General features: G+C 41.8%; 2 protein-coding genes across 2 annotated transcripts in view; both read left to right on the top strand.

The window, feature by feature from the left end:
• The first annotated feature begins 3877 nt into the window (after positions 1 to 3877).
• LOC118364983 (26S proteasome non-ATPase regulatory subunit 12-like) lies at positions 3878 to 10347 on the top strand. The gene is made up of 11 exons (XM_035746845.2): positions 3878 to 4107; positions 4787 to 4846; positions 4982 to 5110; positions 5449 to 5556; positions 5737 to 5841; positions 6598 to 6747; positions 7144 to 7278; positions 7527 to 7639; positions 8094 to 8268; positions 8528 to 8605; positions 9724 to 10347. The coding sequence occupies exons 1-11, from the start codon at positions 3982 to 3984 to the stop codon at positions 9931 to 9933; spliced, it is 1389 nt and encodes a 462-aa protein (XP_035602738.2). The 5' UTR covers positions 3878 to 3981; the 3' UTR covers positions 9934 to 10347.
• A 790-nt stretch (positions 10348 to 11137) lies between these two features.
• Positions 11138 to 25275, top strand: part of LOC118364982 (probable helicase with zinc finger domain) — a 58915-nt gene continuing 44777 nt past the window's right edge. Inside the window, 13 exon segments of the mRNA XM_052490161.1 lie at positions 11138 to 11248; positions 16466 to 16603; positions 16606 to 16704; positions 17128 to 17164; positions 18366 to 18490; positions 19544 to 19600; positions 19770 to 19818; positions 20134 to 20206; positions 20608 to 20806; positions 21284 to 21391; positions 22035 to 22037; positions 22176 to 22446; positions 23722 to 23989. Coding sequence (XP_052346121.1) covers positions 16484 to 16603; positions 16606 to 16704; positions 17128 to 17164; positions 18366 to 18490; positions 19544 to 19600; positions 19770 to 19818; positions 20134 to 20206; positions 20608 to 20806; positions 21284 to 21391; positions 22035 to 22037; positions 22176 to 22446; positions 23722 to 23989 — 1409 coding nt within the window. The 5' untranslated portion in view covers positions 11138 to 11248; positions 16466 to 16483.

Here is a 25275-nt window from a genome sequence, read left to right as displayed (position 1 = left end):
ATGAGTTTTTTGTCCTATATTTTTATTTATTTTATTTTTATTTTTAATCCCAGCATCCTTCCCCACAGGAGGCCTTTTGGTATGCTGTCATTGTAAATAAGAATTGGTTCTTAACTGACTTGCCTCATTAAATAAAGGTTAAATAAAGGTTAAATAAAAAAATTGTGGGCAAACTGATCAAGCAATAAGAAGTGGAATAAATGAACCAGTTACATCTTTTAGGATTTTGTTCCAATGTCTATAGGACTTTGTGCCAATTTGATTCAATGGAAAATAACAATGATTGTGTCCCAAATGGCACCCCATTCCCTACATACTACACAACTTTTGACAAGAGCCCTATGGGCCCAGGTTAAAAGTAGTGCGCTATACAGGGGTCAGGATGCCATTTGGGACACAAATATAGCTTTTCATGTGATCTAGTTTGTAGTTTGACCAACATTACAATAATGATGTAACTCCAACATTTTAATAATGTCTGTTTTTGATTAGAAAGGGTGTTAGGCTCTATGTTAGATATATGACCTTCTCAACGCACACAATAGCCCTGTATGGCTTCCTAAAGCTCTAGCTCAGAACAGCACATCCTCAAATTAAGTCATGTTACGCAACACCTGTGGCCCACTTTTCAGAAGTAGACAATGGGCATGGGTCGGACTCAAGCTCTCAGCCGTGTGTTCGATAAGAGTGCTGGATGTGGTTTCATCTTCAGTCTGTCAATGGATCTCAGATTGTTTCAGCGCAGGGTAACAAAAAGTGGATTCAGAATTATAAAATTAAAATGCCCTCATTATGATTTGCATGGTCACACTCACAATTGATTTCTTGTTCTCCATATCACTTTAAAATGCTATGCTTATAAAAGTGATTCAATTAGTTATCAGGCAGTCTCTTCTCAGTGTCGTGGAAATTTCCTTAATTACCAAATGATGAGAGAGCAAATCACACGAGTCAGAGTTATGCTTAATCTTCACCTTTAATAATAATTAAGCTTTTGCAATAGCATTTTGACTTTCAACAATTCAGTATCTCTAAATGAAAAGTTGAGAGTCCCTTACACAATGGCAAATGGGATCCTTTATAGCAAAGATCCACCCCCTCCTAGACGACATGACAAAACAGAGGTCTTAGGAATTTACACAGAGAGAAAACACCTTACTTCAGAGAGAATATCCCCTAGTCAGACAGAGTGGGCTATAAATTATCGTTCAGTTTGGTCTCCTAAACAAAGCTCTTATCTCATCCTTGGTACAAAATGGTACCAAGACATTACCCCCACCCTATGATATATATCAAATTGTCATTTATTTAGAACCAATTCTAAATACAACCAATCAGAGGACAAACTCACAGAGAGGAGAGTGACCCTATAAGTCAACAAAGAGGGAGCATAGAATGATTCCAGACACTGTCACCCTTCTTTCCCCGATGAGAAAAGTAGGGAGTCACTGCCACACCGAAAAGATATGTTTACACATGATGACCCCTTGACCTCTCCCCTCTCCGTGGCCCATGCAACTTAGTCCTGACATAGAACAGATAACTGCCAATGGCCACCACTATAGTACAACAAAATACATTCTTATGAGAAATAACTCATAAGCATATCATGAAAATAACACATCTTATCTATGTTACCCAACTAATTCTGATAATTCCCCAACATCAGGCGTTTATTGTAGACACGACTCCATCATAAAGATGACATGGTTGATATTTGCCCTACATTACTTGAATGAGTGCTTTATGATCCTGCAAATATTTGGATGCCTCTTCAGCCCTGTTTTATTTGGCCAATATTTTCATTATTTCATATTTGGTCTCCTCTCTGAGCTGATACAGGCCATGTTTAATTTTCAAGCTGTTAAGGTTAAGGTTTAGTCTGTGTTGGGGAAATATGATCCTTGGCCAGCACTTAGGTGCAGCTTCCCCCCGGAGCAGGAAAATCACTGACCTACATGAGTTGTATTTATTTCTGAGGGGAATCTTTCAAAGCAACGAACTGTGTGAATGAAACCAAATCATGAACAGTAATGTCCTAGTGACATCTGCTGGTTAACTTGAGTCAATACATGGAGATGAGGCCTACACCTTTCAGCCGAGGTGTAAAACAGCAACATACTGCTAAATTCTTTGTTCACCATTCAAGTCCAAGGTTCTAATCCATACACTTGTCATCTCCCGTCTGGACTACTGCAACTCTCTGTTGGCTGGACTCCCCACTTTTGCTATCAAACCCCTGCAATTTATCCAGAACACCGTAGCTCGCCTGGTGTTCAACCTTCTCAAGTTCTCCCATGTCACTCCGCTCCTCCGCACACTCCACTGGCTTCCAGTAGAAGCCTGCATCCACTTCAAGTCCCTTTTACTTGCCTATGGAGCACCAAGAGGAACTGCCCCTTCCTACTTTCAGGCTATTCTCAAACCCTTCACCTCAACTCCAGCACTCCATTCTGCCACCTCTGGTCTCTTCGCCCTCCTTGCACCCCAATGGTGGACCGAGCAATTCACATAATAAGTTGCGTGGACTCACTCGGTGTGCAATAATAGGGTTTAACATTATTTGTGAATGACTAGCTCATCTCTGTACCTCACATATACAATTGTCTGTAAGGTCCCTCAGTCGATCAGTGAATTATAAACACAGATTCAACCACAAAGACCAGGGAGGTTTTCCAATGCCTCGCAAAGAAGGGCACCTATTGGTAGACGGGTACAAATAAAAATAAATAAACATTGAATAAGCCTTTGAGCATGGTGAAGTTGTTAATTAGACTTTGGATGATGTATCAATACACCCAGTCACTACAAAGATACAGATGTCCTCCCTAACTCAGTTGCCGGAGAGGAAGGAAACCGCTCAGGGATTTCACCATGAGCCAATGGCGACTTTAAAACACTTACAGAGTTTAATGGCTGTGATAGGATATAACTGAGGATGGATCAATAATATTGTAGTTACTATACAATACTAACCTAAATGACCGAGTGGAAAAAAAGGAAGCTTGTACATGTTTTCACTTTGTGATTAAGGGGTATTGGGTAAAAATAAAATAATATATTTAATCCATTTTTCAATTCAGGCTGTAACACACACATATAAATACTTTCTCAAGGCACTATAAGTGGTGTTCACATTTCAAGCTCAGGAAAAGAAACTTAATAAATATATGAATTTAGTGTGAATTATTCACAACATTGTGTCAATAGACTTTTCAGAATCATACTTTGCTATGATAGGCTTCCCGAGGCAGGTTTCTCTATACAGTTGGTTTAATAATTGTAAAAATAATAATAATTCATGACATTTGTAAAGCACTTTTCATTATACAGAATAATATCAATGTTTTTTAAAACAGGACTGTTTGTGTCTGAAATAGCACCAAGAGAAATATTACCAAGAGTGCACAACTGTCTTGAAACTTTGATGGTGGAGTCAATGAGATGAGATTTGGAAGGAAGGCCTCGAGACTACATCATCATCATCGTCAATTAGATCATGTGTAATATATTTGGGTTTATATTCGCTCTACTTAAAATGCCTCCTTCACAGAGACAGGCGTCTTTTTGTTATTGGCCCACTATTTTCATGCTTAAAAAAATATAGCAGAATAACCTAGAAAATAATTCTGGAAATTATAACGTTTCACCTTGAGCACAGTTTCCCCCCATCAAGAACCTATTAATGGAAAGAAAATATCAAACAATATCAGTGAGGACAGTTGGAAAGGTTAAGTTGAGAGAGAGGGACGCTGTGTGAATAAGTAAGAAGTGACTGTCAAAACGCCTGACACAAATAACAATGATTTTTTTATGGTCCTTCTCTGGGTCCTTCTGGCAGCCTAGGTGGCCTTTGCAGTTCCTTGTTATTGGTCGGTTTTCCTTCACTTCCTGTAGTTTTGACACAACAGCAGCGTGCTAGCAGCAGTTAGCACTTATCAGAAATTTCACTTGTAAATTCGCCGTAGTATTCAGCTTACGATGTCGGAAAACATGTCTGCAGAGGTGGAGAGATCAGAAAGATCAGATGGCAAGCTTGTGAAGATGGAGATTGACTACAGTTCAACTGTAGATACACGTCTACCGGAGTGTGCTGAAATGGCAAAAGTAAGTTGAGTATGAATGAGGCCAGCGCTGGCTGAGTCATGGTGCATCACGAATGTTAGCAGAATGGCTAGCTAGCTAACTTGTTAGCAAATAAAGTGCTGTTTGTAATAATAGGCAACATTGCAACTGTATTGCAACAAAGTATCACAAATATTGAGTCGATTTACTTGTAATGTAAGTTATACATCTCGATTAGTTAGCTCGGTAACGTTAGCTACGGTAATTGTTTTCGTCAGGTAACTTCTCTAGCTAACGTTACCTACAGACTCTACTAGTACAGTATCTTCGCTCTTGGTGTTATGTTATGCTTTACTAGCCGGTTTGGTCGTTTCAGTTGGATTGTAAAACTAATTTATCAACCAACTACTAACGTAGGTACCACTGTTATTGTTTTTCGAAGACCCCGCTACTTTTTGTTAGAAATATACAAACGTTATTGCTTGCTGGTGAAGTTTTTCAGTTTTAATCATGTGTCAAAGCTGACAGAAATGTGTTAACATCTTTGGATTTCCCGAATCAGACTCTGATCAGCAGTGACTTTATGAATGATACAGTTTTTATTAGTATTTTTGGTCATCCATCTCATAATTTGATCATGTGTGGTCATTTTAAATGGATCTTTATAAGAATTGTCTGTCATTTGTCCTGACTGTAAGCTTGATCTGCTCTGCTTTTCTAGGAAGGTCGGCTGCAGGAGGCCGTTGAAAGCCTCTTGTCGCTGGAGAAGCAAACGAGGACTGTGAGTGGGAATTCATTCATTTCTAATTAAACATCATACTCCATTGAGATTAAACAATATAAATGATCATACTCTTCTGACTAATCAAATAGTTATCTTTGAGTAACGTTGTTCTCTTTTTATGCATCTGCACAGGCTTCTGACATGGTGTCAACCTCCAGAATCCTGGTGGCCGTTGTGCAGATGTGCTATGAAGCGAAGGACATGGACGCCCTAAATGAAAACATCATGCTGCTCTCTAAAAGGAGGAGTCAGCTCAAAGGGGTGAGACTTGGGGCTCCTTCTTTGAAGGGATACTAAGAGAAGGTAAAACATTTGAGGCAGGGGTGTATTAATTAGTGCAAGCAGTTGCCAAAATGTTTTGCAACAGAAAACGCAACAAACAAATGTAATGTAGGTCCCTTCTCGTTTTTGTTCTGTTTGCCAACATTTGGTTTATCGTGAATACACCTCAGGTATGCACCAGTAGGTTATGGTGCTTTGCCATCAAAACAATGTTTTCTTCGTGTCCTTTTATGTGTTCCAAGACAAAGTAAAGTGTTGCCTGATGTTAGCTCTTTCGATATATGACCTTCTCTTTTGCTTTGTTTCTCTATTCTCAGGCTGTTGCTAAGATGGTGCAAGAATGTTACAAGTATGTAGATACCGTGACCGACCTGACTGTTAAGCTGAGACTCATTGACACACTACGTACAGTGACCGCTGGCAAGGTGCGTGGTGTCATGAACTTTCTCTGATTAACCTTACTTGGATCGTCCTAAAATGACATGAAGATGATACCACCAATCATGCATATTCAGATGGCATAAAACAAATATTTAACTTTTGTGGGTCCAAGTCATGTCTCCATGCAATTCAAATGCGCTAACGGCTTTGTTTCCCTCACTCAGATCTATGTGGAGATTGAGCGAGCCAGGCTGACCAAAACATTGGCAAACATCAAGGAGCAGCATGGTGAGGTCAAAGAGGCTGCAGCAATCCTCCAAGAGCTGCAGGTAAGGGGTTTTCACTGGAATTCCTTGGCAGTTTTCACAATTTCTTATAGACTGGAGGTAAGAGGTTTCAACCATCCATGTTGCATGAAGCTATTTGCCTTACTGGACTGAATCTTCAGACACAAGTGCAGAACTCAAACTGGCGGCCAAATCCCCTTGACGTCAAGTTAAAAAAAATATTCAACTTCATATTCATCATCTCCAGCACCACCCCAACATCAACATGTGTGAAAATGGCGAGTTTCTTTGTTTGGTAGTACAAAAGATGGAAGAAAAGTGTTTCCAATGACATCATTGGTGTGCATCGTATGATTTTTTTTTTTACCAATTATGAGTAGGCATTGTCATTGGAATCACTTTTCTTACATCTTTTTTACTACAAAACATAGAAACTCGCCATTTTCACATATGTTGGGGTGGTGCTGGAGATGATGAAAAATAAGTTGAAAACTGAAAAATTTCCTTTTTCATAATTTCAGTGAAAGTTGGCTGAGACACCATAAATAATCTAAATTAAAACTTGTGAAGTGTTGTGCCCTCCAGGACCACTACAACAGTTGTTCACAAACCATTCTTCTCCTGGTCCAGGCTGTGATGTTGCACAGCTGGGCCGTGTTCAGTAGGCACGAAATGGGAGTGGTATTAACTGAACTTGCCGAATGAGAAACGTTTTGCTATGACATGCCCTAATGAACATGACCCAGGGCTAGAGAATAATATTCTGCCTCTGACAGCATGCACTCTTTCACTCTACAGGTGGAGACATACGGCTCCATGGAGAAGAAAGAGAAGGTGGAGTTCATCCTGGAGCAAATGAGGCTGTGCATCGCCGTCAAGGACTACATCCGCACCCAGATCATTAGCAAGAAGATCAATACCAAGTTCTTTACAGAGGACGGCACTGAGGTGAGAGAAAATAGTTTATTCAGGCTGGGTGTTATGATATGGCCTCCCTCCCAAATGGCACCCTGTTCTCTAGAGTGCACTGCTTTTGACCAGGGCCCATAGGGGTCTGGGTATGCTATGTAGGGAATAGTGTGCCATTTGTGGTTTTGTCTATTGGGGTGGAGGAGGAACTACCTAAACATTCAATGTTCCAATCAAAACGTTCACTTTCGTTTCCTGTTTTGGAACAGTTTGACAGAAAACAATATTTATTTCCTGCAAAATATATTTTTCTTTTCGGCTGTTTGGAAATATATGACTGTTTTTGGCGGTCTAATCTGCTCCTGATGAAGAAACATAGCAGTTAAAAACCAAGCTGCAATATTTTTAACCATTTATGTCATTATTTTTCCTTAGGAGTCTAAGCTGAAGTATTACAATCTGATGATCCAAGTAGACCAGCACGAGGGATCCTACTTGTCCATCTGCAAACACTACCGAGCCATCTATGATACCCCCTGCATTCTGGAGGATAGCTCCAAATGGCAACAGGTAAACACTGGTCTCAGGATAATGGTTTTTTTTTTTTAGGCTTCAGCTGTACATTTGTTGTTTCTGAAATAAAATATTGCTCTTACAAGCAGGACTTAGTTGGAGAGGATGTTAGTGAGTGTACTGCACACTGACTGGCGAAAATGTGGCTAACATTGGGTCTGGCTTCACAGGGGACTAAAGACGTTACAGATTGCACCTTTTTAAAATGCATAACGATACAACGCTAATGTTCTTTCCTGTTCCAGGCTCTGAAAAGTGTTGTTCTGTACGTGATACTGGCTCCCTACGACAACGAGCAGTCCGACCTGGTGCACAGAATCAACGAAGACAAGAAATTGGAAGAAATACCCAAATACAAGTAAGACATTTAAATCGCATTATATTCCGGTGATTTAATTTCTCCCCTCAAATACCAAGAATGTAAACTATCTTCGATGGTTCATTCCTTAACATCTTCAATGGTATAACACATTATTTCTCATCAGCAATGTCCAAATATTCCTCATCGGAAGAATGTAACCTCGAGATGATTCATTCGTAATAATCTTAGCATTCAATACGGTTTCACAATATTCCTCATCATCCAACTCTGTAACACAGTAATTAACTATATATTCTCGAAGGTACCATATAACCTAGCCAATTCCCAGTGGTGAAACCTAGCTAAGCTACCAACTGCACATGCTTGATCTTTGTGGTACGGTGAAACCTAGGCTAAACTCTGGTGCCTCAACTACATATCATTGTGGGGTGGTGCTTTTGCCGTGCTGTGGTTCGTCTCATCGTGGTTTCCCTCTTACCTCTCCCTCCAGGGACCTCCTGAAACAGTTCACCACCATGGAGCTGATGCGTTGGGCCTCCCTGGTGGAGGATTATGGGAAGGAGCTGAGAGAGGGCTCCCCCGACAGCCCGGCCACCGACGTTTTCAACTGCTCAGAGGAGGGCGAAAAGAGGTGGAAGGACCTCAAGAATAGAGTGGTGGAGCACGTAAGTAATTTATGGAACTGCTTTCATGGAATATCTATAGATAGAATATCACAATTACCTTAGTGGGATAGTTTGTTTTAGCAAAGGTTCTGTGGTGGGATCACAATGCCGTCTCGTTGGAACATGGTTGCTGAAAAATGATCTTGGAACGTTCCTTTTCCCATCTAGAATACTTTCACGTAATTGGTATTTTTGATTCCAGCTATGTCATGTTGCACTGTTGCTTATTTGAGTTTTTTTTCTTAATCTCTCCTTTTAGAATATAAGAATTATGGCCAAATATTACACAAGGATCACAATGAAGAGGATGGCTGGCCTCCTGGACCTCTCCATAGACGTATGCACCACCAATCTACTCTTTACATCTGTTACATTTTTGACAGGGGATGGAATTCTTACTGGTCCTCAACCCTAATGAATGCAGCCTTAAAGGATAGTTTTCCCTCCAAAATTAGGTTGAAACATAGGTGCAGCTCCGTATGGTGCGTCTCTGTTCACGCCAGGGGATCTGAACAGGAGTTGCCGACTTCGGTGAAACTTCACATGATTGTTGCCTTTCTGTTTTCGTGTGTTGCACTTCCATTCAATCGCATCTATGAATCGCATGATAATGCGCAGTGTTGACGTCAAGTTTTGTTAGTCGTATGTACGGGACACACCGTCCAACGAAATGCTTAGGCAATAACCAAGGACACGGATGGTTCCTAATGTTGTGAGATTACCTCTGGTGTTTACAGAACAACAGGTGCTGTGAGATTACCTCTGGTGTTTACAGAACCACAGGTGCTGTGAGATTACCTCTGGTGTTTACAGAACAACAGGTGCTGTGAGATTAGGAAGTCAGAACCGGCTGAGACAAAGCAATTGTAACAGTAGAGCAAAGGAATGTATGAAAGCGTATATTCTTATTTTAAATATAAGTAGTTCTGTCCTTGTGCTGTACTTGTCTACTAATGTTATGTCATGTTTTCTCTTTTGTCTGGACCCCAGGAAGAGTAGCTGCTGCTTTAGCAAAATACTAAATACTAGAGATTTTCATACCTTAAAGGTCAAATCAAAGGTAGACTTAGAGATATGACGTAATGTACAAAGTAAACAGCATAGCGGGTCAATTTCCGCAATAACTAAGCATTTTAAGTGCACGGCTAAACTTCTCTGCCGTTTTGGTCCCATTGTAACGGTGTGAAGAGAACCCATGTGCAGATAATGTGTGAGAGCGAGGTCTTCCATCTCGCTCATTGCAATATATGTGGCGCTCCTCATGGCAACTTAATTTTCGCTGAGTGGTCGACAGTTGAGCTCAATCCATATTTCTCAACTTGATATTGGAGTGTGAAACTCAACAAAAAATGTTTTATCTATAGAAGTACTATAGTACCCTAAATGAAATGTGTGATTTTGTTATTGATGGTCTTTTGAAGACACAGATTCTAACATCTCCAATATCTCTTGCAGGAGTCTGAGGAGTTCCTCTCCAACCTGGTTGTGAACAAGACCATCTACGCCAAGGTGGACAGGCTAGCCGGGATCATCAACTTCCAGAGGCCGAAGGACCCCAACGACCTGCTCAACGACTGGTCCCACAAACTGAACTCCCTCATGTCCCTGGTCAACAAAACCACACATCTCATCGCCAAAGAGGAGATGATACACAACCTGCAGTGATGAGGACCGAGTGCATTGTTTTCTTTCTTTTTTTTCCTTCTTTACTTTATTGAGTTTTTCTGAATTTACATTGATGAATGAACTGTTATTCCAATGTCAACTGCCCACATTTTTGGAATAACAAATACCACATACCACACGCAAAGTTGAAGCATTTACAATAAACAAGTCTTACCATATGTTACGATCTCTCGTCCCACTGATGTAATACGAATTACACTGTTTAGAGTGGTCTCCCAATTTTATCTACCACAATTTGAGCATGTACTTTGTTCTAGAACCCAGACCACAGAGGGGCATACAACTGTAAATGTTTTCTCTCCTGTCCCAACTCTCTTTTTCATGTAACTGTTTTAAGGGATTTAGTGTTAAAGCATTTGCGTGCAACTTGCTGTATTAAAACATTTGCTGTGAGTTCTTGACGTCTTTTTTAAATATTTTAAAATATCTACTTCGCAATGTAAACACTTCTCACATGGCATAAAGGATATTATTTTGTTGAGTATTGTAACAGAAACAGTGATTATTACGGAGTTTTATTTAACTGTTGTCAGATCAAGTTAAGAATACTTGTTTAAAAGCTGTGAAAGGCAAACCTGACAGATGCAGCTTTTTGTTGGTTTGAAAGGTTCTGGATCCTCTAGCTATCTAGTGATGACTAAATGTTACAGGTGGCACTAAATCAAGACTTATTTTTTGTGAGCTTATTTATTATATTTACCATTTCGACCTTACTGTGTAGTTATATCCATATGAAAATAGAACTATAGCAGTTATATAAAAGCAAAGACAATGGGATATTATGTAGAAATAAAATTCAAATGTAGTTATGTACGATTACACATGATCTTTCTATTGTTTTAATTAGCCAAATCATCTATACATCAAAATATCTCTGAAAATTGTCCAGATAGTAGCTGAAATGAGATGGACAAAATACAACACACAATGTTTTATTGATGTAATACTGTTATATAATTTACAGTGCTCAGCTAGGTGAACCTGGAAACTGGTTTATGCAATATTAGGGAAATGTATGAAAACTGGTATAATGACTTGCTTTAAAGACTGGTATATGACTTGGTTAGAAGTTCACAAACCCCAACCTACACCAAAAAGACCCAAATCCCCTCAACCTTCAGATGAGCTTTTTCCCACTATCCTTTGCGATGGGCTGACAAGTGGATCCAAGATGGCGTAGAAAGTAAAGCTAGGTAAGTGTAGACTTCCTATTTTCAGTCCTTTCAGTTGTCTTTTTCAGTGGCAAGGACACCGACTTGACTCCCATCTGTAACACATTCTGAGAGTAATGAAGGTATACAATTCATGCCGCGACCACAATGTAATGTCATGTCACTTCTATACGTCAAAAAACCGAGCCAAAATTACAGGCCCGTGCAATATCGCTAACGATAGCTCGGAAACGTTAGTTATGTATCCATTCTGCATACGTTTTGGTCAGCATGCTAGGCAGGTGGCTAACGTTAGCAAGCTAGTTTGGTGACAAAACCAAAGCGAAGGGCCCTATTTTGGCTGACGTGCAAACTGCTGTCGACAGCACCATTTTCTCACTATGTACTCATGATAAATTTAACGACAATTATTATGGAACTGTTTTTTCCTCGTAATATTGTTGTAAATTATGTGCCAATGGTATTGGCTACTATCGCTCAGTGAGTCTACAGTCTCATCACAAAATTATTGATAGCCCACCTAGCTAGCAAAATGATTTGCTAATCTAATTTCTTTGTTTTTAAAGTTAGAAGCAATACATTTCCATGGTTCAAATTCCTCCTATATTTAATCACGTTGCTCACCAATATGTCACAATAGATAGCTGAATGCATTGATACAAGCTAATGTGAGTTAACTAGCTAGATCACGCCACACGACTATTGCACTGTGGTCCTACCAAACATGCGAGCGAACTCGAAGCCAGCTACAGTTAGCGGGTGCTTGTACCGTGTTGTTTTAGCTAATACCGACTACGGACAAGTTAATCGTTAACGTTAGTGGCTCGCCAACAGACATGGTACATCTATTATTAACTGACCCGGAATCTCAAAATAGACTGTTTAAAAAAATATTTGTATTAGTCTATAGGAGTGCCTTTTTTGGAGCGATCATGCCGAATAGGGCATTGTGTTTTGCCATTAGGTAAACACTAGCTAAACCATAGCGATGTAGTAACTAGCTAGCTAACAGCCTAAAAATGTCGCCCCTTGATTCATCTTTGTTTATTTGAAGTGATGCGTTTCATTTGACTGTGAAATATAATTAATGACTCTTCTGGCCATTACTTGCAAGCCACATGGTTGTCATTTTGCTCTTACAAACTGCAATAGCATGTTCATGTCATGTCTTTGGTTGTCTCAATTTCTTGTCTATTGACCAATCCATAATAGTACAAAAGTTCAAGCTAATAGACTTAAAGATGCCAAACAAAAAGTGTTGGCCTATATTTGGGTCATCAAATATGTATTTGCATTCCAACGTGCTGTGAGTGATATTTCCACAACAGTAGTTGTAGCATTTCCTAAAATGCTTTGAATACTCTGGAAACCTGCCTCTGAACCTTGGCCTTATCTGAGGTATTCCTTACAAGATAATGTTACACACAAATTCTGGGGGGTGGTGTTGGTTTAGGTTCGGACTTATGGCATGACTAAAATATAGCCTAAGTAACCTAGCTTATACACTCATCTTGGTCATTGTGAGGGAATTTAAATATGTGTGATTCACTTTGTGAAAACTACAGTAGACACTGAGTGGGATGTCCACCTACTTTGCCCAAAGTGGGTGAAAATGTGCTTCCTTATTTTATACCAAGACACATCTGATTCTTCAAGTTCAGAATGGTTCAGTTGATCTTTCTCCAACGTATCAATAACATTCTATCCAAAAAGTTGTAAAATGCTACATATCATGTCTCAAATTCGATATCTATCTTGCCTCGTTTCATTTCCTCCAGATTTGAGAAGAAAGATGACGAGTTCAACAGTGAGCCTGTCAGTTTGCCTTAATTCTCGCACAGCATCCAGCCTAGCTGACACAATGCAATTTTGTTTTTACCACTTTTCTTCTGGCCTCCATTGATTTAGTCACCCTAGGATACAAGGGTTAAAACTCCATTAACATTTGAACGGATTATGATAGAGACAGGAGGTTTGGGCTATAAAAAACACAATGAACATATTATTTTACCGATTGGTCAAAATATGTGTTTTTGATTGGACACCCTACACCGAGAGCTGGCTCAGTCAATGATGGTCATAAACAAAGACTAGCCCCACCTCTGCTAAAGTAGAGGTGGTGTTGTATTAGGCTACTGTCCTTAGATATAACTGCTGTGGTGTAGTGTGTTTCTTCACTATGAAAGAGCCCTATCAAACCCCGATAAGGAGAAATAGAGCGTTTGTTATAAGTTGCTCCTTGGGGCCGGAGGCCTTTTCTGTTTTTAGTCAAAGCAGAGGCTATCTGAAACAGGGATGACCCCTCACCACAGACACTGCATGTCAGTTTTTACATTTAGGCCTCCATGTACCTCCCAATGTCTGGCTGTTACTACAGTCACTGGTTAGAATCCAGGCTGTGTTACATCCATGCGCGATTGGGAGTCCGTAGGGCGGTGTACAATTGCCCCGGGTTTGGCCGGGGTAGGCCATCATTGTAAATAAGAATTTGTACGTAACTGACTTGCCTAGTTAAAGGTAAAATTTAGTGAAGTTCATGAAAACAGATTGTTGCCCATCAGCGAGTCACCCCCCTTCTCCCCTCCCAGCTATTTGTCATTGCACTCTGTTGTGGGACGGTAGCGTGCTTTTATATTCGAGACACTGTATCCCTTGAATCCCTGGATGCCATGGCCAGGCTCAGCTCTGTGCTGTGATTAACGCTAGAGGACATCACCCTCTCTGCAGAGGACAGATGCCACCACAAGTGTTAACAGCCGCAAGTGTCCAGTAGTAAACTCGACTGCCCCTATTGCCTGTAGTTGTGCCTATAGGCCTATTAGGTTCAGAAATACTCAAGTGTCACCGGTGGACAGGCTATTTCTAATTGATTTTGGGTACATTTTTGCACGGCAAGTGTAGTCCACTCAATGCCCCTGTTGCCTGTGTGCATATAGCTTAGGCTTATTAGGTGCAGAAATACTTGTGTCACCTGTAGACAGCATACATTAGTACCCAATGCCGCAGCTGCACACATTTTGTTCTATTGATTTAAGTGCTGTTGATGGGTCCTACCTTTGCTAGCCATTCAATTGTGGTTCAACGCCGCCAATGGATAACTCGAGTGGCATTGGCCATGGGGCCTTTTTGGCGCCTATATGTTACTATGAAAAATCCTGCCTAAAACAAGCTTGTCATTTGACTTGAGCTTTTATTTTTGAGTCAAATGTATTGAAATGCCTTGGTAAACAACTACGCCTGTATATAGACCTACTACCACAGAGGAAATACTGCTCGGCCTCTCAGCACATTTGTTATGACATCAAAAAAGGATGTGGTTCTTGTTTCAAGGAAGCCCACATAGAGCTTTTTCTCAGACCATATTCCTGGCTGTATCACAACCGGCGGTGATTGGGAGTCCAATAGGGCGGCGCGCAATTGGCCCAGCATCGTTAGGGAGGCCGTCATTGTGAATAAGAATTTGTTCTTCACTGACTTGCCTAGTAAAATAAAAATATCAGTTGCTTTTTAGGCTAGTACACTGGTTTTCAAACCTCTCCTCATGGACCCCCAGACAAGTCACCATTTTGTTGTATGCTTGAACCAGCTCCCCTGATTTACCTATTCTAAGGCTTGATGATTAGTTGACAAGTGGAATCCGGTGTGCTAGCTGTGGAACAGTTAAAATATTTGACTACTATATTTGAAAAGCCTAAACTTTTAATCACTTACAAAATTGTTGTCACTATGAAATGATGAATACATAGCCTAGAATGCTGTGGCATTGTAAGTATTGCACACCACCTATGCAATGCCGGGTGTACCCTAGACCCGACACTTTCCAAATCCTGACATCGTTGAGCCTCTCGTTAAACAACCGTCTTTCCTGCAGCTTTTTTTTGTCTTGCCAACGTAATGGTGCGCACACTAAACAATGTGGCACAGCACAGACGAGCCACACTGTACAAGATTCTTCAGTTGATCGTGAGGATTCTCGATACCACTCTGTTTTGCGGAAAACAATGTGATGTGATTTAGATTGTGAACTTAGCTCGAATGAACTGTGGCGCAAAGCAGCCTCAGACGTTTTCAGTCAGACATTCGCCCTTGCCATACAGTTGAAATCTTATGTAGCCAACATTTTTGAATTGAATATTATTTATTGTGAACTTCAGAACTGTAACGATTTGAAGCTTTGGTTAAAGGCAAGTACAAATGCATTCTAGTAGTCATCTCTCCTGCTTGAGAGTCTACACATTCTTGATGCAAAACAACGTCATCTCACCGGCTTCTTCTCTGGCGAGTTCTCATTGGCTATTACTATTCACCGTTCTTAACATTTGGCGTTGCACATCTCACATTCCAAGAGCATTGCAGATTTTGTCAAACATGTTTGAGAATATAGGGACGTATGGGACTGCTCAAAGACAGTAGTCCTCAAATTGCATCTCTGACCTGCTCATTAAACGGGCGTCAGTGACGACCACACACCCCAAGTAGGGGATTTTGTCTCTGATCTCAAACTTTCTTGGACAGCGTAAGATTGTCATACCGACCTTGAGCCATCCCAGGATACTCTGTAATATTCGCACTGAACACAAATGTTCAAACCCAACTGAGCCTCTGTAATCCGAAGGTTAGCAATTCAAACAAGTACATGTAAAATCCCATAGAGATCGCCAACGAGCGCATTGCTGCCCTACAGCTTAATTTACAAGGCTCTGGTCTCGTTGTTGTGTGCTTGTAAACAAACACCATGTGACTGGGGACTACCGGTAAGCTTCATAATGAAGAATTGTGACGGGTGAAATGAAGAATGCGATCTTTATCTCCTAACGTAATTGCACAAGTTGACTGCAGGTATTTACTTAAAAAGTAGCTGCAAATATTCAAATGTATAAAATAAAAAAAATCCTAAGAAATGGTTTAAACAGTATTGAAAAAAACATCCCATGGCTATTTCCAAGTAAGGTATACCGCCCAAGCCTAGTGTACACCCGGCTTAGGAACCAGTAGGACTAACTTAGGTTTGTCGTGCCACACGTGACTACTTATTTTTAGCTCTGAGGAGAATATAGGTCTATGAACCAACACAGCTGGATTCCAAGATATTTCAACTCGTTAAAGCAAGTGTCTAAAAATAGACCTACCAGCCCACAACCCCAAGTACCCCATCACAGAAATAGCATTGCCCCCCCCTGTCTCTCACTCCGGGGTGAAGTTTCCACTAGGTACAGATCTAGATACAACTTCCTCTCCCCCAATCCTTACCTTTACAATTAGTGGGGAAAATGCTAAAACTGACCCACGATCGGTGTCTAGGTGCAACTTAAACGCCCTTTTTCTCTTTTTGTCTCCAGACATTCTGTCCCTGAGTCATGGCGGACAGGAGAGCGGAGAAGTCATGTGAAGAAGCCAGCGGATCGTTAGCCAGGCGGGAGTACGAGGTGGCGGTGAGCCACTGCACAGATGCGCTGCTGGCCCTCGGCCCCCGGCCCCTCCCATCCCTGGAACCCCCACATCCAACCCCCCCAACGACACGGTTACCCCCCTCCGCAGCCGCGCCCTGCTCTACAGGATAGCCGCCCTGCTACAGCTGGTGAGGCGTCAGACTGATCCGGGATGCACACCTTTCGACCCACTCCCTCAGTGTGGCCCACATATGGGTTTGAATTTAAGTGTGTTCAAGTAAAGTGTCATAAGCCCATCTTGACTTGGATTTGTTTTCTGAGAACCAGATCAAACGACCAAGGTCCCACCTCCTTTCATTTCTCTGCCTCTAACTGCACTGTTATCACCTTCTAGCACTAAAATTATACCCCACTACTTAAGCCTCACGATTATAGACACTGCTTAAGTACTATAATTATATTGCGAGTGACTCCGCTCTGAGTAGCAAATATCCGTTCTGGGCTCTTATCTAAGACTCAGTCAGGACCTCTGTCATATAAAACCCACCTTTACGAGGACAGTCGTTCTGCTGCTTTGACTTTCTGTTTACTTGTTTTCTGTCTACCACCAGAAAAACTATGATCAAGCAGATGAAGACTGCAAACATGGTGAGTTGGTGGAGTACTTATCATAGAGAAGTCATAACTCATTGTATTGAAGTCCCATTCCCAGGTTACAGTCATATACCAACTATAGACTTGGCTAGAGGATGCACTTGCCATAAAGCCTGTTTTTGCATGGGCAGTACCATGGAGTGCTATCACCATTTTAAAACTCGTAGAAGATGACATTGACTGCTTAGAAATTAGGGCTGGGAATTGCTAGGGACCTCACGATAAGATGATATCACAATACTTAGGTGCCGATATGTATTTTGATTCTCTATGTATTGCGATTTGAATACAATGATTTTTATTGCGGTTCGATGTTCCAACCATATTGCTAAGCCTATGTCAGCTGCAGAGAGACGAGAGAGCATGAGAAAATGAGTTTTGATCCGTTAGGGAAATAAAAGTGCTGAAAACAAATTCTCTCTATTTAAAAAAAAAAAAGGATGGAAAACAAGCTATGAAGGAAAAATACTGGAGTTTTGGTGCAGCCTACATACTCACCTTTGTATTGAAATATTGTTAAACCAATACGATATCGTCAAATAATAGCCCGATATGTGTGTGTGTGTGTATATATATAAAAAATAAAAAAAAGACTAGTTCAAATGGATGTAGCCCTAATTGGCATTTACCCAGAGCTATTGTGGCAAAGACGCCCCTCTATCCAACTCTAAGTGTAACACAGTCCTACTCAACAGACCTTAAGTTTTTATTGGCAGTTAGTCATCTCAGATAGTTTCATTGCTATTAAAATCATTCTAGACATGATGATATGCTAAACAAATGTTAGGGTTAGAAACAGGTCAACATTTTGGGTAAATGTCAGCGCTAAGGTTCATGCTCAAGTTAGTGAAAACTTACAAGACAAGTGGTTTGCATAACATCAGCTGTCGTAGCCGCGTGGAGCGGGACTTCTGCGCGCCATGCCTGCTTCAGTAGCTAGCTTTGCCCATGTCAAGACAAGCAGTTAGAATAACATTGGTGGTCATAGCCCTGTGTCGCAGGACTTTACCACACCATGCCTGCAGCTATGCCCATGTCATGTGACTTGGGTGGAGAGAATGCAGTTCGATGTGATGGGAGTGAGCACACGTTCCATGCAATGTAGTGCGGTGCGATCATGCACAGTAACGTTCCCTGTCGTCCTGTGTGTGTGTGTGTGTGTGTGTGTGTGTGTGTGTGTGTGTGTGTGTTGTAGTTCTGGCCGAGGAGCTGGCCAAGGGAGACGGGTCGTTTCAGGCCAGCCTGCGCTGCATGCTGCTGGACGGCAGCCTGCACGAAGTGGCTGGCCTCCTCTCCAAGTCCCTGTTTGGGGAGCCTCTGGTAACACTTGCACCCGGCCTTACTTCACTGTTAACCCTGCCTCTTCAACACCTACACCATCTTTTTCATCCCCCTAGTTCACCACCACCTCTTTTTCCCTCTGTTATTTTCCCCCACACCTTTTTCTCCTCCTTTTCCACCCTCCCCTTTCCACCTCCCCCCCTTTCTCCTTCTGCCTTTTCCTCCTTTTCACCCCTTTTCTCCCTTCACCTCCCTTTTCCTTCTCTTCCATTTTGCTCCTTTTCCCTCCACCACCTCCTCCTATAACTGATCTATGGAGACAAACACAGCCATTTAGCTCTGAGAGCAGCTGGAACATTTGGTTCCTTTGGACTTTTCCAGGAAATGTCCTCTGGGTTTTTTTATGAAGCAGGTTCTCTCAGCACAGAGGAAGTGTTCATGTTGACTGTTGAATCGATATGCTTTTAAGGGTTTGTAGCTGTGTTATTCTCCAGTGTCTTTACATGGGGGTAAATGTCAGAAAATAGCAAAATACTAGTGTTGCATATCTCAATTGACTTGGGAAAAAAGTCATTCCTAAAATATTAATACCTTTTTAGATTAACAGGCAGTGCCCAAGTGACCGTTTCAATGTTGTGATTTATTTTTAAGTGTGTGATGCCCTGTTCCGGTGTCAGGAAACAAGCTTGATTCTCACACTGTCCCTTAAAACTCCCAACAGCAGATAACTTTCAACAGTGAAACGCGAAGCCTGAACACTCTGGTGTCTTATCTGACAACCAAAAAGCATAGATATGAAGTCCGTTATTTGTTCTCAAGTTGACTAGAACCAGGGAGCAACAAACATGCTGCTGCATTAAGTATAAGAATCATAAGCGGCATCCACATAACCATTTTGACCAGCCTGTGAACAGATTTGGTTTTACTGATTAACACGTGTTATTCAGAGAATTTATGTATCGACTAATATTTTGTATTGACTAGTGACTGTGCCAAGTCTCTTTAATTGATATAGTCTAAAATCCTTTTGGATATGCTTGCTGATATTGTATGTGTTGTAATGTACTTCCTGTACCTTCTCTTCTTCTTCAGAATGGCATCGTCACAAAGGACTTAACTAGATTAAAAATGCTTCTCTCAGAAATTGAAGTAAGTGTTTGTGAGGTGGTCTTGACTTGTGTTTCTGAGCATTGATTATATTTCAAAGTGAATGACACTGCAGATTTCTCACCTGTTGCAGTACTCGAGGTCAACTGATTGTTTGAGTGGACATGAAATGTTATTGTCTTATGAATACAATACTGTCTCTTTCTCACAGGCCATTCGTAGTGAAATGGCTACAGAATACACAGACGACAACGAGGAAGGTGAGCAAGTCGTCCTCACGCGGGGGGGTATATATTAAATATATATATATATTTGGATGCGTTTTATATATGTCAATTGGATTTCACAGCTTGTGCTCAACACAGTCAGGCTCAATGCTCAGATTTGCTTCGAAAAGGAAAGCTCTTATTTAACGCCTGGTCGCAGGATATCGAAAGACCAAGCCTTTAGAATTGGATTTCATTTTCACTTTGACTCAAGTCTCAAAAGCTTGACTCCAAAGTCCATATGTAGGCGCTTATTTACTGTGTGAGTGGGATGTTCTGTTGATGCAGTTATGTCTTTGTGGTCAAAAGTACGGGATGGATGGCAGTTTCGCCCCCCGCCTAGAGGAGTTACCAGCAGTGAGGAGTACACGCTGTGTAAAAGGTAATGCTATCATGCGTTGCTGACTGTTATACCGGTGGCGTAAGACCATAGTTCATATAACATATTACAAGACTAGTTTAACAAGTAATTGGCATGTTGTATGCAATCACTTTGTCACATGTGTACAGTGAGTGGCCTACAATTAAAGCCATTGTTATTGCACCTTCATTATGTCCACCTGCTGCAAACATGGGCTTGCTTTACAAGCAATAAACATTGTATTAGCTCTTGTTACCTAGCTGAGTAACCGACAAGTTTTTCAGTGTTGGTTCAGAGGGTGAGGCCCTTTTGGCTTTTGGTCCTTGAGGGTTGGATTCCCGGACACTACTGGAAATGAGAACCACGTAACAAGTTGACGCCACCCGGTTGAATGTCCTGTTGTCCTCGCCGTGCTCCTCCAGGTTCCTGGAGCAGGGCCTGTGTCGCTACGGTGCCCAGTGCACGTCGGCCCACTCCCGGGAGGAGCTGATGGAGTGGCAGAAGCGCTACGCCTCGCGCCTCATCCGCCTCAAGCAGCAGCAGGAGAGCAAGCACTTCACCGAGAACTACATGGAGGCGCTCATCGAGAAGTGGATGAACTCTCTCTCCCCTGAGAAAGTGGTGAGTCAACCCCTAGTCTAGTCGCTTGGCCTATGGCCTTAATAGACTAGTGTTAAAATACACCCTCCCTTACTGGAAGTAATCACTGATTTTTTTTAACGAGTGGAGGATAGGCCGAGAAGCTGTTTGCTTGGGTCTTCAAATGCGTTAACACGAGCACCCTTCCTCGGAGTAATCACTGGTCTAACCCAAATTGAGAGGTGGTCAGATCAGGGGTTAGTACTTCAAGGAGGGGACGAAGCAAAGATGCTTGTATTGGGACAGAGCCCGTGAGGCTGATACAGGTGTAGATGCCGTGCTGCTGTACTCTCAGCATATATTGATTTTTAGACTCGTTGACTCTTTCGTTTTGTCTATTTATCTCAAATAAACTGCCCTTTTTAAAAATGTACATTCTATTAAGAGGTTATGTCCTCGTTTTAGCCAGGCTTTTATTTTGTTCAACTCTCCTTAACCTGTGTTCTGTTCCTGCCGTAGCTGAGTGACTATTTGGACGGCGTCAACGTGGAACACAGCTCCAACCTCTCCGTAACTGTCACCACCAAGAAATCAGCTCACTCCTGGACCTTCTCCCTGTTCTGCAAGGTAACAGGGGCTCTGTCTCACTCAATGTCAGCACACCAAATACCACCCATATTCCTTATACATGGCACCCTATTCTCTATATAATTCACTACGACCCATAGGGTTTTTGGTCACAATCAGTATATAGGGAATAGATTGCTGTTTGAGATGCAACCAATGGTTTCAAATAAATATATTTCCAAAAGCACCAAACAAGTAGATTTTGATTTGAAATCAACATCTGGTTGTTATCTGTAGGTCGTACACGGCCATATCATTATAAGCAACTTTGATAAAGACTGCTCCTACGCAGAGGAAAGCTCTGCATGTTGATTTTTGCCAGCAGGTTGGTCATGTCGACCTTTATCAAGACATTATCATAACACATAAAATAATTGTGCAGAGGTCGTGTGTGGGAGAAATGTGTATCATTGACAGAAGTTGTATTGATCCCCCCCACCATTCCCAGCACCACAGCAGGAGACCATGTACTTATGCATCTGAACATTCACTCTCAAAGGCCAACTTTTTCATATACCAATTGATATACTCTTAAGACAGTAACTGACTGACAATGCTTCCAAAGACCACTCACATGTGACGCAAAGTAGCCCTTTATTTATCTCTGATTACCCACTTTCACACTTTCTGCCCCTCCCCTCAGCCTGTGAGTGATTGAGCTGTGAGGGAGTGTGTTCCACCATTGGGGAGCCGCCGAACAGTTTTGACTGGGCTGAGGCGGGAACTGTACTTCCTCATGCCCACCTGATTACCCACTTTCACACTTTCTGCCCCTCCCCCCACTTTTGCCCACCGACCCCACTTTTCCATCACGGCTGTGTCGGTTGGCGATGCCGGCGCCCAGCGGCTGCAGGCGGCGGCCGAGGGCTGCCAGGAGTGGACGGCGGGCGAGGAGGCGCTGGCGGCCGACAACGGCATGGACCACTGCGTCTACACGGTGGTGGTGGGCTTCAGCACCGAGATCTTCGGCACCTTCCGCCAGACCATAGTCTTCGACTTTGGCTCGGAGCCCGTGCTGATGCAGCGCATCATGGTGGACGCCGCCTCCATAGAAGGTTTGTTTGTGTTTTCTTTGTGAGAGATTTTGACATTTTCAGTTAAACAAAAACCTCCCACCCTCCCTCATTAGTCCAAGTTTCTAACACAACAGTAAAACTAAAATGATTAGGAAAATAGAAGTTAGGTTATATTGATAATGGGTTGCACGTGTGACATTCCTTACAAGGCCTCAAAGTGCTTAGCAATGTAATAGGAGGCAACTGAACCCTATCCACCACAACGTGTAGCACCAACATGAGTAATACGGCAGCCATATACCGTTCATTCGGAAAGTATTCAGACCCTTTAACTTTTTCCACATTTTGTTACGTTACAGCTTTACTCTAAAATTGATTTAACTTTTTTTCTTATCAGTCTACACACAATACCCTTTAATGACAAAGCAAAAACAGGTTTTTAGAAATAAGTATTCAGACCCTTTACTCAGTACTTTGTTGAAGCACCTTTGGCAGCGATTACAGCCTCAAGTCTTCTTGGGTGTGACGCTACAGACTTTCGACTTCTTTTACTCAATATTTCAGATGTGCAAATGCAATGTTCATTGTTCTTTTTATCCTTTGGTTATGTAAAATATATATGTGTTCTGGCCAGTCCTCAGCTTTAGTAGCAGGCCAATATTTGGGCCAGGTGGAATCTGTGTGGGCAGAATTTTCCTAAGCTCCTCTTCCTAAGCTGGAAGAGGATTTGAAATAACGTAATACTTGTGGAATCAAACGTCAGAAAATTCATAACACTGTTGGCCATTATTATGTTTACAGACATGCATGAAAGCGATTTGATAATTCTATAGGATTGGAATAATTTAATAATTCTATAGGATTGGAATAATAATATAGGTCTCTATGAATAAGAACCTGCAGATTCTGTCTCATCTCACCCAAAATCCCCTTTGACTTACAGTAAAATGTATATATGGCCCATGCGGGAATCCAACGCACAACCCTGGTCTTACCAGCTGAGTCATCAAAAACACAAGTGCAGGCCAATGTTTAATTTTTTTGAACCTTTTTATTTATCTAGGCAAGTCAGTTAAGAACAAATTCTTATTTACAATGACGGCCTAGGAACAGTGGGTTAACTGCCCTTGTTCAGGGGCAGAACGACAGATTTTTACCTTGTCAGCTTGGGGATTCGATCCAGCAACCTTTTGGTTACTGGCCCAACTCTCTAATCACTAGGCTATCTGCCGTCTCCAATTACCCTCATGCTCAAGTGTCAATATTAATGATGGAAGGTGTGGTTTTCACAAACCCTCACATCTCCCTCTACAGACCTGGAGCACCTAATGCAAGCCAGGCAGCAGCTCCTGATGACGGCCAAGCGCTGGGACCCGTCCTGCAAGACAATCGTGGAGTTCAGCCCCAACGAGACGGTTGACCTGGACCGCAGCCTGCTGGCTCGCTACCAGATCCCTCTGTCGGCCGACCAGCTCTTCACCCAGTCGGTCCTGGACAAGACCCTGACCCGGGACAACTACCAGGCCCGCCTGCACGACCTGCTCTACATCGAGGAGATCGCCCAGTACAAAGAAGTCAGCAAGTGAGATCCTCTTTGTTGTTGTAGTCTGTTTCCAATCAATCCTATTCTGAAAACCTTCAACCATTGACAATGGGTTGTATTGCTAAAAATACACTTTTTAAATAGCACTTCCATTGCTAGTGATAATTGTCTTCTAATTGTAAAAAGTGTGTACTGATTTTGAGTATGCTGATTTTGAGTATGCTGATTTTGAGTATGCTGATTTTGAGTATGCTGATTTTGAGTATGCTGATTTTGAGTATGGTCCTTTAGTGCTCCTTTTGATTTAGTTTTAGTCACACCTCTTGATACCTGCGAATATACATTTTAGTGTAATGTTTTATGTAGTGTGTAGACAGTACTGAGCGACAGTCTGGATTGAGCAGGGGTCTGTTAGACTGGCTCACCACAAGGTGTCAGAGTCTATCTTCCACAGTAAAGGGGTGTGTGTACACTACACATGTGGCCAGGCACACAGCTAAAGCCCTTTTGATTATGCATATCTCCTCTGCATCCCCAGAGATTTCCCCAGACCAGGACATTTTTGTTTTAGAATAGAAGTAATTTCTTGTGTATGAACCAAGGCGCCTCCCCAAACCCCCTGTAATTCGACACCTGCTGCTGTCCTCAGTGGAAGGTGAGAAGGAGAACAGGTTAACACAGCAATCCAACCCTGATTAAGACCTAATCAAAGGCCCCCCAAGCCTTCGCTCAGTCAACTCAGTGGAAGGAACCAGGGTTTCCCCCACTCCTTCACTGTTCCCCCTCATCACTGTTATTGTCATTTGCCTGGGGCTGTGGAATGGATTCCTCTCAATCATCCAATTTACCATTGAGGGCCGGTTTCCCGGGAAACAGATTAAGCTGAGACCTGGACAAGAAGCTTTTTCTATGGAGATTCTCCATTTGAAAGTTATTTTATGTCCAGGACATAATCTATGTCGGGGAAGTATGTCTTCATGTGGCGTTCAAGGACCTGTGAATGTCTGGTTTTGCATGCATAGTTTATATAATACACAATATTAGAATATATAATACAACAATTTATATTGTATTAATACTACTATAGTATAGTCTAATGTCCCTGTCAAATACCCTTCACAGTATTGCTGTCTTGATAAAGAGAGATTGATCTCAGAGGTATTTTCGCTGTCCATGAACCACACTTGACTACTTGGCACAACTCGTATCTTTTTTTTCCTTTCCAAACAAATGATCGTTCAACGGTCAATCTGCAATGCTGTCTAATTGTTAAGGTCCCTAGCTTACCTAAGGGACTCCCAAAGCTGACAAACACATGGTCCAAG

The sequence above is a fragment of the Oncorhynchus keta genome, chromosome 32, assembly GCF_023373465.1.
Source record: "Oncorhynchus keta strain PuntledgeMale-10-30-2019 chromosome 32, Oket_V2, whole genome shotgun sequence".
In the NCBI taxonomy this organism is placed as follows: Eukaryota; Metazoa; Chordata; class Actinopteri; order Salmoniformes; family Salmonidae; genus Oncorhynchus; species Oncorhynchus keta.
Note: the sequence above shows the minus strand (reverse complement) of the source record. Positions and strands in the feature narration are given on the sequence as shown.

Excerpts from the sequence above, each read along its gene's own strand:
- LOC118364983 (XM_035746845.2), top strand. The coding sequence starts at position 3,982 with ATGTCGGAAAACATGTCTGCAGAGGTGGAGAGATCAGAAAGATCAGAT. Across the intron at positions 5,557-5,736 it reads GTACAGTGACCGCTGGCAAG|ATCTATGTGGAGATTGAGCG; the intron begins GTGCGTGGTGTC and ends TCCCTCACTCAG. Across the intron at positions 6,748-7,143 it reads TTACAGAGGACGGCACTGAG|GAGTCTAAGCTGAAGTATTA; the intron begins GTGAGAGAAAAT and ends ATTTTTCCTTAG.